The sequence below is a fragment of the Panicum virgatum genome, chromosome 5K (assembly GCF_016808335.1).
Source record: "Panicum virgatum strain AP13 chromosome 5K, P.virgatum_v5, whole genome shotgun sequence".
In the NCBI taxonomy this organism is placed as follows: Eukaryota; Viridiplantae; Streptophyta; class Magnoliopsida; order Poales; family Poaceae; genus Panicum; species Panicum virgatum.
The window spans coordinates 45356683-45369435 of record NC_053140.1 but is presented as its reverse complement, the minus strand read 5'-3'; the positions used below and the strand labels follow the sequence as shown (position 1 = coordinate 45369435).

The window sequence follows — 12753 nt, the reverse complement described above, 5'->3', positions numbered from 1 at the left end:
AGAATAGGTAGGAGAGAGCTACAGGAAGGAGGAGCCAACCAGCTGCCTCATGAACACCCCCGCTCCATGCCTCCATGAGCGTCTCTTTCTGCTCAGTTTCAGAAATTACTACTGTCTGGCTATTGTAAGTGGCTCTCTTCAGGGCACATCGCTTTGCAGAGACCGCGTCCCTGGACTTAAATTGAGAGGCGCCGCAGCGGACCGGTGGTTCACCCTGCGGCAAGCTCTTCCTTTCCTTGGTGTCGCGGCAAACAATAATTTGATTCCCCACGCCAGATCGACCTTGTATTCTCTCTCTCTCTCTCTCTCTCTCTCTCTCTCTCTCTCTCTCTCTCTCTCTCTCTCTCTCTCTAAAAAACAAGTGACATATGGTGCTGGTCTGCTGGATGTACTATCACATGGGGCCAGGCTGTGCTTTTTTGATGTAACTAGGCAATTATGTCCGTACATTGCTACGGACAAAGTTGATATAAGTATCGGATACGTATTTGTGCCCGTGTGTTAATTTGTAGGAATCTACGTGATCGAGTCGTGGACGGAGGGGGTTGGTCCGACTCGCATACGGGATGGACTAAGGCCCACCTGTCAATAACATAGACGGACCAAACCAACGCACCAAACCAAAAATTTGGGTGAAAACCTTACTCACTTTAGTAATAGGTATATATATAGATTACGGAAGCGCATCTGTGGTGGAGAGAAGTGGCATCATCTACCTGGGCTTGTTTGTCCGTGTACGCGGATATTATACTATACGTACTGGCTGCTAATGACTTAATTTACTCATATCACCTAGTTAAATGTCAGGAATATAGAGTAGGTATCTTTGTTGAATTTGTTGACGAGGTGGGGTCGTCTGCAGGGAAAGATGCTTCTTGCTAATACCTTGTCGTTTATGCTAGGTTGTTAATTCCATTCCATCGTCCGTGACCGTGAGGTGCTCTATAACTCCGTTCGTCTTAAATGGGTCCAATTTAATTATTCAAATCTATCTTTAACTGATTGTTGATGTGTCATAAGCAAATTTCGGTATGCACTAATTTTATATTTAAATCTCTAACAAAACTTCGATGACGGCATTATTTGGCCAGGCCATCGATGATTCAAGAGAAAGTTGATTGTTTGACACAATTCCTCTTTTAACCCTTAAAATTTGAATCTTTGCAAACGAAATTTCCGGCATATTGGTGGTTTGCTTTGCTAAAGATTCCTTCTGCTCGTGGGAATTAAAAATTTCATTGGAAGCTAGTGCTGCCGTAATGTCCGTATACGGACAAATCCACCTCGTGCCAGATAATGCCACTTTTACCATCAATGGCGGTATTCGGTAACCACGCCACAGCACACTACTACACATATATTCTTTGCAAACGAACTAATCATTGGAGCTTATATTGGCTGTGATAGACTTACCAGTTTGTAATTGTGTAGTTGATCCTAGTGGCTGTTGGACCAGTTTGTAATTATGTAGTTGATCCTAGTGACTAATCATTGAAAGTTGAAATGTTGAACCAACTGTGATAACCACTTTCGCAACGAGTTTGTATACAACCAGATGGAGTGATAAGCGAGCCTTAGTTATTTTTATTTTCTTTTTTAAGTTTTCCATTTTAGTTCTCTACTCTTATTTTCCAAATAATTTTGTGAAAGTAAAAATATATATTTCTTAATCATCATTCTACGGGTATATACTTGTGCCAAGGCAAACATTATGAGTTACAGTTATTGTTACTTTGTCGTTAAACAATCTGACTCTGAGTAAAGTAGGAAGGGGAGGACAAGAAGTTGTATTCCTATTACGGTTGCTTGTGGGCTCTTACCAGAATTGTAGATTTAGTTCGGATTATATTATATATAAAGAGGAAAAATTTTATTGTAAGTCATCAATATTCAGATTCAGATAATAAAGAATAGTCACTCATACTTGTGTCTTCTACTTTGTTCTTGTGCTTGTCGTGAGAGTTGTAAGAGGAAGAGGATCGAACTGTTGATGATGTGTTTCACGTACAACAACTATATGATGTTGTTGTTACTAGACTTGATCATGGGTCAGGACGGGATTGGGTCAAACGAAAATCTGGTATTACGACCAGAGCCGCAAAGTGCTGAACCAGTCTTTGTCTGAAATTGCTCTATGCCTGCATCAGCATGGGGAAGTCTAGCTATTTTACTATTACTAATTGGAGGCTATTTTTGAAGTCTTACGTGAAGCCACATAGAATCTTATGTGGACACTTTAAAAACAATAGAAAAATACTAGAAATTTTCATAAAAATTAGAAACATCCGGCCATCAATACGACAACTCTAATCATAATAGTCATTGAATTTGTTATATTTTCTAATAAATTATCCACCTCTGCTATTATGAAAATAGACTAAAGTAACCCCCCTAAATGTGTATCTAAATTATCCAGCTCTGCCATTATAAAAAATCTAAAATAACCCGATAATTTTCATGTAAATTACTCACCCATGCCACTATAAAATAATACAAATAACCCTCTAATCTGCTTTGGGATGTGAAAGAAATTACAGGTACTGATAGAGATACCTCACTACTGCAGATTTGAAGACTGCCGATCAAGAAACCAACCCTTGCAAGCAAATCCCTAGAAATCGATTTAGAAAATTATAAAATTTAATCCCGCATCAGAAATTGATAGTGACAGAGCACATTATATAAGGCAGGGCAGTCGTCATCCTCCGGTGGATATAGGCTTGATAGGGCACCGTCTCGTGAGTATAGCACGTTGAGCTGGATTTCTCTGCGCACAGTTTAAAAATATAATTTTTTAGCCCTACATATATAGTCAATCATTTGACCTCATGCGATTTATAAGATTCGCAGCCATGACCAGGAGTCTGGCGCATGCCTTATTCTCCGTTACACCATAAGCCACTTGTGATTATTTTTTGTATTAACTTTGAAAAGGTTTTCTAAGGGCAGGTGACACACTTACCCTCCTCTATAAATCCTTCAAGAGCAGGTGACTCTATCACTCGCCTCTAGAATTATTTCTCCACTTTTCGTTTTCCTTTTTTCTTTCAAAACACACACACACACACACACATGCAAAATATATTTCATATAATATATTTCACATTTCTTGAGTATTTTTTTTAAATAATCAAAACATCACAAATTGAATACATATGCCCAAATTGCATTCACATTCATACTATAGAGTCCAACACACATGCATTCACTTATAACAATTTTTTGGGCTACTAAACAATCTCAAATGAAAAAAATATCAACTAAAAAGTTTTAAGCCTTGTCGAGACCTAAAATTTTGATATAAAGTTTGTTCATCTAAGATTATATGAAAAAGTTATGAATTTATATTATATGCTCAAGACTTTTTGTAGGGGGAGCTACATCATCGTCATCGTCCACTAGAAATTATTTTTTACGGTGGATAATGCCATCACTTGCTTCTAAAAATTGTTTTCATTTATAGGAAAGGTTCAACCCTCAATCGGCCCCTCAAAATGCTCAATATCGGATGATGTTCGGCTCTGGAAATCAGAATTATTTTCAAAGACGATTCACCCTATGGTTTGCTATCTAAAAATGCATTTTCAGGTGCAGACTGGAAGCTATAGTACCCGTGCCTTCTCGAGTGGAGGAACTTTTTTGCCCGCCCTAAAAGGGGGTGCACCGAGAAACCTTTTCTTTTAGTAGTGGTCAAAGATCGATTTTGAACAATTAAACTGCAGCAATTTAAAACGGACGGAGTTAGACGACACATTAGGGACGGAATAAGTAACAACCTAGCATAAAGGACAAGGTATTCGCAAGAAGCATCTTTCCCTGCAAACGACGGCATCGATCTCATCATCGAACTCAACAAAGACGTGCTTGGAATATACCTACTACTCAAATATTCCGGACATTTAACTAAGTAATATTAGTAAATGAAGTTATCAGCAGTCAGTACATAGACAAAACAAGCTCGAGCCAGATGATGCTACTTCTCTCCAAGACAGATGCAGTTCGGTAGTCACATCAACAAAGTATACTACCTGGTCCAAATGTGATAGTAAATCCAGCACTATGAGTCACTAATAAGAGGGAGGGAGAGAGATAGAGAGAGAGAGAGTATTGATAAGTCTAAATTACTTCCCTCAACTATAGCAAGCATTCGGATAACTCCCTAAACTATCATTTGGTTCATTTTACACTCCAAACTATATATATCTTTTGGTTTAAATTGCCCCCTAATACAATTTGTCTCTTTCTTCATTCTCCATGCATACATAGAGTTTTAAGTTTAAATTTTGCAAGATGATAGTACACATGTTAGAGAAAATTTATCATAATTTTTTATCATTAGTTTAGGATATTTAATAATAAATTAATAATTGGAGTTCAAAATTATATGAAAAATAATGATGAAAGAACTATAACAAATTTTTCAATATGCATTTTGATGTCCACTCCTACCTTGGAAAATTCGAATTTTAAATTCAACTTGTGTATGGAGAAATAAAAAAGGTAAATTGTATTATGGGGGTAAAATGAACTAAATGACAGTTTAGGGGGTAAATTGAACCAAGTTATAGTTTAGAGGGTTATTCAAAGTTTGGCTATACTTACTTGGAGGGACTAAATTGAACTTTTTCTGAATTACTATCTTGTATCTCTACGAATCCTCTCAAAAATAGTATCTACATAAATAAAGTTAATTAGCCTCCTGTTTTATAAAGAGGCACATACTTGTGTAAACTTTCACATAGAAAACACAATTGCACTTTCGCTCATAAATATTAGTGACAATTCGTATGTATCTTGTCAGTGAAAATTTGAACCATATATATGATCCCAAATAGTACATCATTATTGTAGACCGGGTCTTGGATCACACTATAGCAGTCCGTAGTTGGTTAGCTAGTACCGGGTCTTTTGCATGTAACAGTGTACTCCTAGAATAGCTGATCACTATCCAGTATCCACTACTACAACCAGCCCATCACCGCTGATTCCAAACCCCCTCTCACCGCCAGTTCGGGGGCATTAATTAGAGTTGATGGTGATGGAGTGGGGGCATCACCACCGGGTCTGGAACTGGCAGTGATGCTTGTTAGAAAAAAAAAATAGCCGTGCCCTTGCCAAATCCTCGCCGCCGCTGCTCCCTGGCGCCGCAGTCGCTGCTCCTGCACGTCGTGCCACTGCCGCCGCTCCCTCACACTGGCCGCCGCTCGTCCCCCGTGCCAAGCTGCCGCTGCTCCCCGCGCCGACAGCTGTTTCTCCCCCACGCTGCACCGTCGGCGCTTTCCCATGCTGCTGCTCCGCGCACACCGTGGACCTGCGCACGCAGCGCTGTGGCCTGTGACTCGTGCCGAGGCTCTCACCATGCTACTCTGCGCGCGCTGCCGTGAAGATGAGGGGGAGGTGGCAGCGGTGAAGAGGAGGATGGGAGGCGGCAGGGTAAAAGAGGAGGGGGAGTAGGGATGGCAACGGGTAAAATCCGCGTGAATATCTGTTTCATGTACCAGTGCCCGCGACCCAAAATTCATGCCCACATCCGCACCCGCCACCCACAACGGGCAAAAGATCATGCCCGAACCCGCTATCCGAAGGTATCCCGTGCCCGCGGGCACGCCCATGTACCCGCAGATGGGCGCCGGGCGGCCGGGGGAACGCGGCCCAAGTGCGGTGCCTAGGAGGAGGAAGAGACGGCGGCATCACGCGTCGATGCGTGCAAGGAGGAGGAGACGGCGGCACACGCGCAGGGAGGAGTAGGTGGCGGCGCCCCATGCGTAGGGAGGAGTATAGGCGGCGGTGCTCCATGCGCAGGGGGGATGGCAGCGTCACGCATGCATGAAGGACGGTGGCTTCGCGCGCTGGATCGTTAGGAGGAGGGTGCAGCTGCATCGCGTGAGATGGACCCCTGGGAGGAGGGTGCGGTAGCGTCGCCCGTGCCCTGGGAGGAGGGGGCTGCAGCACCGGCAGGGAGGAGGAGGGTGCAACGGTGCCAACAGGGAGTAGAGGCGGCGACGCCCGTAGAGGAGGTGCCGAGGGATGAGCGTCTGTGAGGGGGGGGGGGGGGCTCCCAGGAGGCAAGACCGCAAGAAAGTTTTGGGAGGAGAGGTGGGGGTGAGATGAAACCTTAGCTCGAGTTTTTATATCCAGGTATTTTGGATGCACATGTCAGCTCCTAAAGCGGATGTGGCGGGTTTACGGGTGCAGATATCATTTTTTTCATACCTGCGAGCAGATATCCATCGGGTTCAAAGTCATACTCACGCCCGTACTCGCGGGCACAGATTTAAACCCGTACCATGCCCGTCGGGTTTGTTATTTGCGGGTATGCGGATAATTATTCGTGCCCGTTACCATCTTTAAGGGGGAGTGTAGGAGGTTATTTGATGGGGAAGAAGAGGATGGGGAGCGGTGGGGGAGAAGAGGTGGGCCGATAGAGGAGGAGGGAAGATGGTGAGGGAGAAGAAGGACGGAGACGGTGGGGGAGAAGGGGTCGGGGATTATTTCAGTCATTTATGTTTGCAATTTTACATAATTTGTTGAGGTTGGCCCCAACATTCTTCTATAACCCCTTATTGCTTTTTTTTCTTTTTTCTTCTTCTTCTCCAAAACATAGGAGAGTTCGCTTCTTTGCATTAAGATAAAAGAAAACGAGTTCGAGTTAAACACCGCGTCACGACTTTGTGTGCTGGCCCACTTTTTATTAGATTACAAGATAAAAGCCTCGGGCCTCGGAACACAATACAAAAGTGGCTACTCACTAACTAAACAACCTAGCGTGACGTCTATGTTTTTCCTTTGCAAAACGGTGCATATGATACATGTTGGCATGTTGCACATTTGCACCAATAGAAATCAAGGACCATAATTCACAACATCACCAATCTAATGCTTGTGCCTCTTGATGACCTGAAGCTTCACTCCATGCTTGAAGTGGAGCAAAATTCCAAACTGGAACTCCAGAGGGGACTCCATGCTGGGAGAGTGCCGGAACACGTACTGCCGGTAGAGGTGGATTAGCGCGAGCTTGATCTCCTGAATGGAGAACTTCTGGCCGATGCAAACCCTGGGGCCGATTCCAAATGGGATAAGTGCGTATGGGTGCCGCTTCTTTTGCTCATCACTGGCAGGGTCAAACCGCTCCGGCCGGAATAGCTCAGGGTCTGGGAAGTTGATGGGGTCCTTGGCGAGAACACCCGGTGCCATCCACACCCATATACCCTGCACAAATAGTCAGGAATATAATATTTCCTCAGAATTTGTGGCACGAGAAGCATCATAGAATACATACAAATGCTTGAGCCCTAGTAGATTTTGTAAAACGGGCTACATGGTCCTAATGTCATGTGATGGCATTTAGTTTGTACCTTGGGAAGGAGATAGCCACCAATCTCCACCCGCTCGGAGGTCTCTCGTGCCACCAATGGCGAGACCATGAAAAATCTCATCGACTCCTTCACCACCTGCATACAAGCACATGTGTCAAGAACTCAAGATCATGATCAAGAGAGGAAGGCAACGCGAAAATGGCATCCGTCCGTGCCTGATCGAGGTAAGGGAACTTGGTCTGAAGATCGTCCGCCGTGGGAACGCGGCTGCTAGGCCCGAATGCGTCGACCTCCCTGAGCAGTTTCTCCTCCACCTCCCGGTGTTTGGCGACGAGGTAGACGACGGAGGACAGCGTGAAAGCTGTCGTCGCCGACCCAGCGAGGAGGTGTTCGTAGGTCAGCGCGCTCAAGTAGTCCGGCGTGAGCAGTTCTCGTGAGGACGCGTTGCTGTCTCTCGCCGCGAGAACCACGGACAGGAAATCCTTGTGCTGCTGCGATGCCGGCGCCCGCTCCCTCGCCTCCTCCCGGTCTGCGACGATGGCGTCCATCATCCTGCAGAGTTCGCCGTTAACGCGGGCGATCTCCCTGTCGGCAGAGCCGGGGACCCTCAAGAGCACCTGCTGCAACGGCTTCTGCAGCAAGGGCACGAGCGTGCCGACTATGGTGGATAGAGAACCCGACAGGTCCATCTTGAGCGACGTGGTCGAGTAGATGTGCATTTTTATGAACTCTGATGACTTGTTCGCCGCAACAGATCTGCCGTCGTCGTCAGTGCAGGCTCCGCTCTCCGCACCGTCGTCGCTAGGCACAGCCGGCTTTCGGGATAGGCCGAAATCCGCGCCGAACGCCGCCTCTCCGATGATGTCAGTGGCGAGGCTGAGCGCAAGATCGGAGAAGGCGACCTCGCTTCCGTCTTCGAGGTTCACCGCCGCGCGCGCGATGTACGACTCCATGTTCGGGATCAGCCCCGCGAGGTGCGACGGCTGGTAGATGGAGACGATAACGTTTCGCATCGCCGACCACCTCGAATCCCTGACAGACAGTACAAGCACGTTGACGCATCAACACTCTTACATGTTTTTGCTTTCAAGAAAAAAAAGGAGCTTGTTCAACAATATGAGCAATTTAGGATTTGAGCTTCAGGAGATGAATAGGATAAAATTTTCTTGTGGTTATGCTTTGATGTTTGCTATTAGATAGCCCCAAACCTTGTCTCTGTTGACAGCCGATTTACGTACGCTAGCTTTGGTACCTTGTGGAGAAGAGGCCTTTCAGATGGATCGGAGAATTGGCGATGGGCGACGGCAAGCTCCGGTTGGGGAGGCTCTTGAACTTCTTGATGCCTACCTCCTTGCAAAGCTCTGCGTTGGCCACGATGATCAAAGGCTGCCTTCCCACGTGAAACCTACAGCAGGCAGATCAAATCATCAAAAAAACCATTTGACTTATATATTAACAACGTCAGTGAGAACTCAATGTATGCAATGCAACGACGTTCTGCAAAGCTGCAAAGCAGCAGGAACAGGAAGGGTGATCATCACCTGAAGATAGGACCGTGCTTTTTGGCGAGCACGGGGAAGACGTCGGGGCCGTGCTTTGCCAGCAGGTGGAGGTGGCCGATGAGCGGCAGCGGCACGGGCCCGGGCACATGCCGGACCTTCCAGTAAGGCTCGTACAGGTAAACAACCACCAGGAACCCCACTGCCATGGCCGCCAAGGTGAACATGTACTCCTCCATTGCACCCAGAACCGCGCCTATCTCCATCTTCTCTCTGTTTTGTCCGTCCTGTCCTCCAGCTGCTTCAATATCTCAGACGCTCTTGCTCTCAGCCTCTCACCTAGATTTATACACGCAAGATGTAAGAGTTGCATCCTGCAGGTGATCTGTAGGCCGTCCTTTGCCTAGATGTATTTCCATAAGTACTCTCTCGGTTTCAAATTGTAATTAGTTTGACTTTCTTAATCCTAAATTTGATCACTCATCTTACTCAAAAAGTTTATGCAAACACAATTAAATTTAAGTCATCTTCAAAAACTTTTATTAATGAAGCAAGTCACAACAAAAGAAGACATATTTTGCACAAATTTTTGAATGAGATGAACGGTCAAACTTGGATCAAACAAGTCAAATGAATTAAATTGAAGTGTTGACCATGGCATTGATGAGGAATTCCATTTAGGATCAGTGGAGGCATGGTTATAACAAAGTAGAAAGTGGTAGTTGTGCATAAAAGATATATTCCAAGGCAATTGGTGGTGGGTAGTGGGTACTTGTTAGTTAGCAATTGCATATAAATATACAACAAATTTTGACGGCAGGATATAGTTACGGACCGATACATGGTGCCAAAAGGTATCTCTAACAATTCAGGTTCCGTAGATGCCCATGGCATTGTCCGCGCTACTAGATGCAAATTTCTTGGTTCTTGTCCCATTCGTCACATGCCATGTTGTCAACGACGTACTATAAAATTTGCAAAAACAATAAAAATGCCGACAGGATGTCAGCAGTTGGCTGGTGGGCCTTTGTTTATTCATGTACCTCATCAGAATTTGCTGTCGGCAAAAGTTCTCATTGCCTCCCTGGATTATCACAAAAGTCTATTTTTCCTCCCTCAACTACAAAATTGGGCATAACTGCTCCTTCATCTCTTTAAAACTGAACCCATTACCTCCTTGACTGTTTTCCTTTTATGTTTAAGTCAGTTGAATCTTTGAAAAAGTATAGTAAATTATAAAATAAAAAATCTAATTTTGTTGGACTCCACATGAGTAGATCTATACATTGAACAAATGTTATGGTACATTTTAGTATAAAGTTTTGGTTTTAGATTTAGATATATACTTTTCTGTAATTAATTTATTGCTATAGTTTTTGTCATCTAATTATGGCGAAATTTTTATAGTGGGATAATGATTATATGCTTGAGGAGTAGTAAAAATTTCATGCTTATTGGACCATGTATGAATGAGTAATAGATTTATCTATTGGATTCTGATCTAGGTGTTGTTCTCGAGCTATGTTGTTCCAAACGCAGCTTGCTCCCTTGGATCGGCTGTCCGATAGCCGATTGCTGACGTCATTGATGTTGGCTGGCTATCCGATAGCTCTCAGAATTTAACGTTTATCTTCCTTGTCAATTACAGGTTAAAATGACTGGCATGCTAGCACACGCCAGCGCCGACTTGGGTTCAGTACTATAGAGCGAAGCATAACTCCCCGGCCCTAGAATACGTGGAGCATGAGGATCCGATCGACGGATTTTTGCGTCAACACTAAGCAAATTGATAGTTGACTTGCTTAACAGTGAAGGCACATGACAGTGTTTACTCAAAAAAAATATTTAAGCTCAAAATTTCTACCATAAGTCCAAGCCAAACCGAACGACTCTTATTTTTGGAAAGGGTTAATGAAGATTAAATAAGAGGTCTTGGTCCATAGATCCTTTGAGATTAAAGATGGGCAAACAACGAGATTTTGGGAGGACACTTGAGTGGGCTAAAGGCCATTAAAGATCAATATCAATCAATTTACAACATAACTCACCAACCACATGCTTCAGTAGCGAGTGTGTTAAAGTTCAGAACCCCTAGACATTTTGTTTAGAAGGGCATTGGTGGACGAAAAACTCTAAGATTGGCTTGATCTGGTAGCTAGATAACCAACATCAATTTAGTCGAAGGGAGAGATCATTTTAGATGAAGTTTACATAAATACAGGATCTTTACTATTAGATCTCCCTTTCGCCACATATTGATTTAGAAACTAAAAATCCCTCTTGAGATAAAAATCTTACTTTGGTATCTCCAAAGAGGAGTTATCCCAACAAAAGATAATCTAGAGAGGAAGAATTGGAAGAAGAGTTTCAAGTGTTGCTTCTGTAATTGTAATGAATCGATTACACATCTCCTAATCCATGTAAATTACCCACTTATACCATTATAAAATAATATCAAATAACCCCATAAATTTATATATATTATCCAATAATAACATAAAAAAAAGTTAAAATAAACCTAAAATTTGAATCAAAATTATATTATTACAATAAAATCTTAAACCGCATCGATATAAAATTCTAAATTATTATTTCTATCATTAAAATTATATTATTACGTAATGATAAATATGTATCTTTACCGTACTGGATTATAATATTTAACTAGCACATGCGGGAGCACGGGCAGATAGACTGGTTTCTCTGATTGCAAATGAAAATAATGGTAACATCGTAGGTTTTGTTGTCTGCAACAGATAGATCTGTTTTAATATGTTCACGAGGTTTCCTTTTACTATTGACAGATGTCTTCTCATCGTTCTGATGCCTCAACATGTTCACACTTTCCCTTTTGTTTTGTTTTGGTCATGGTGGTCCATCTTCATGAGACTGGTAGCTAGGCAGTTCGAGTGCTCCCTGCTCATGGAATATTGTAGGCTGTCGTTATTTTCACCCCTATGGCTGCATTACTAACTCTGTTAGGATGTGCTATTAAACTTATAAGATCAAAAGATGTGAGCTATGGATTGCTCCCCAGCTGCTTGCTTACTGTTGTGTATTTTTGAGTACTGAGGGACCGAAGGGGCGACCAGAGGGGGGGGGGGTGAATGGGAGCCGATTAAAATTTCTTGCAATCGGAAAGATCGGCTTAGTTCCGATGTACATGCCCAACCCTAGAGTCCTAGGCATAGTGTGGAGTAGCTATGGAGAAGCTACACCAACACAAGAAAGCCCTAGGAACAAACAAGATTCAACTCGGAATCAACCTCCGAAAAGCAGCGCGAGAAACAGCAAGACACAGCACGGTATAACTCACCGGTTGATCCGATGCACAGATTTGAATAGCGTCGGTTCAACCGATGAGCAGAGCTGGCAGCAGAGAGAAGCGATCACCGGTTGATCCGACATGGAGATTGACACGGCGTCGGTTCAACCGGTGTTAGAATACACCGGATGATCCGGCAAAATCAAATCCAAATGCCGGTGCAGTTGTCCAGAGGGACTGCAAAATGACTTAGAGGTCACCGGTTAAACCGACGTGCATAGAGAGCACATCGTCGGTTTAACCGACGCGCAGAGTTGCACAAAACACAGAACCAATCACCGGTTAAACCGATGAGCGACAAAATGAACTTGTCGGTGCAACGGCTCAACAACAAAACCCTAACGCATGAGAATCCTACTCACCGGTTGAACCGATGCGTACAACTTCAAAGCGTCGGTTCATCCGGTGCTAGGAAGAACAGAGTCCAGAAAACACTTTTCAGCCCGCGACCTTTGGAATCTTTGATGATTGGAGGGTCAAATCAAGTCCAAAGGAGCTCAAATTTTGCAGGCATGATCACAAAGGACTTGTGAACATGTCCACGGAAGGAATCGACGAATCACTCCATGGTTTGGGAGAGATCGAAGAATTCCGAGCAAAATAGGGGTTTTCT

At 43.8% G+C, this 12753-nt stretch overlaps 1 protein-coding gene across 1 annotated transcript; it reads right to left on the bottom strand.

Annotated features, from left to right (window-relative positions):
• Positions 1–6649: 6649 nt before the first annotated feature.
• LOC120707750 (cytochrome P450 711A1-like) lies at positions 6650–9138 on the bottom strand. Its single transcript, XM_039992746.1, has 5 exons — positions 8858–9138; positions 8569–8721; positions 7532–8348; positions 7356–7451; positions 6650–7209 (listed from the first exon to the last, which is right to left on the bottom strand). The coding sequence occupies exons 1-5, from the start codon at positions 9079–9081 to the stop codon at positions 6874–6876; spliced, it is 1626 nt and encodes a 541-aa protein (XP_039848680.1). The 5' UTR covers positions 9082–9138; the 3' UTR covers positions 6650–6873.
• Between the last annotated feature and the right edge of the window lie 3615 nt (positions 9139–12753).

Coding starts and splice junctions, on each gene's coding strand:
- LOC120707750 (XM_039992746.1), bottom strand. CDS start 9,081: ATGGAGATAGGCGCGGTTCTGGGTGCAATGGAGGAGTACATGTTCACC. Junction 8,722..8,857: donor AAGCACGGTCCTATCTTCAG/GTGATGATCACC, acceptor TGCCTGCTGTAG/GTTTCACGTGGGAAGGCAGC. Junction 7,210..7,355: donor GTGGCTATCTCCTTCCCAAG/GTACAAACTAAA, acceptor CTATTTGTGCAG/GGTATATGGGTGTGGATGGC.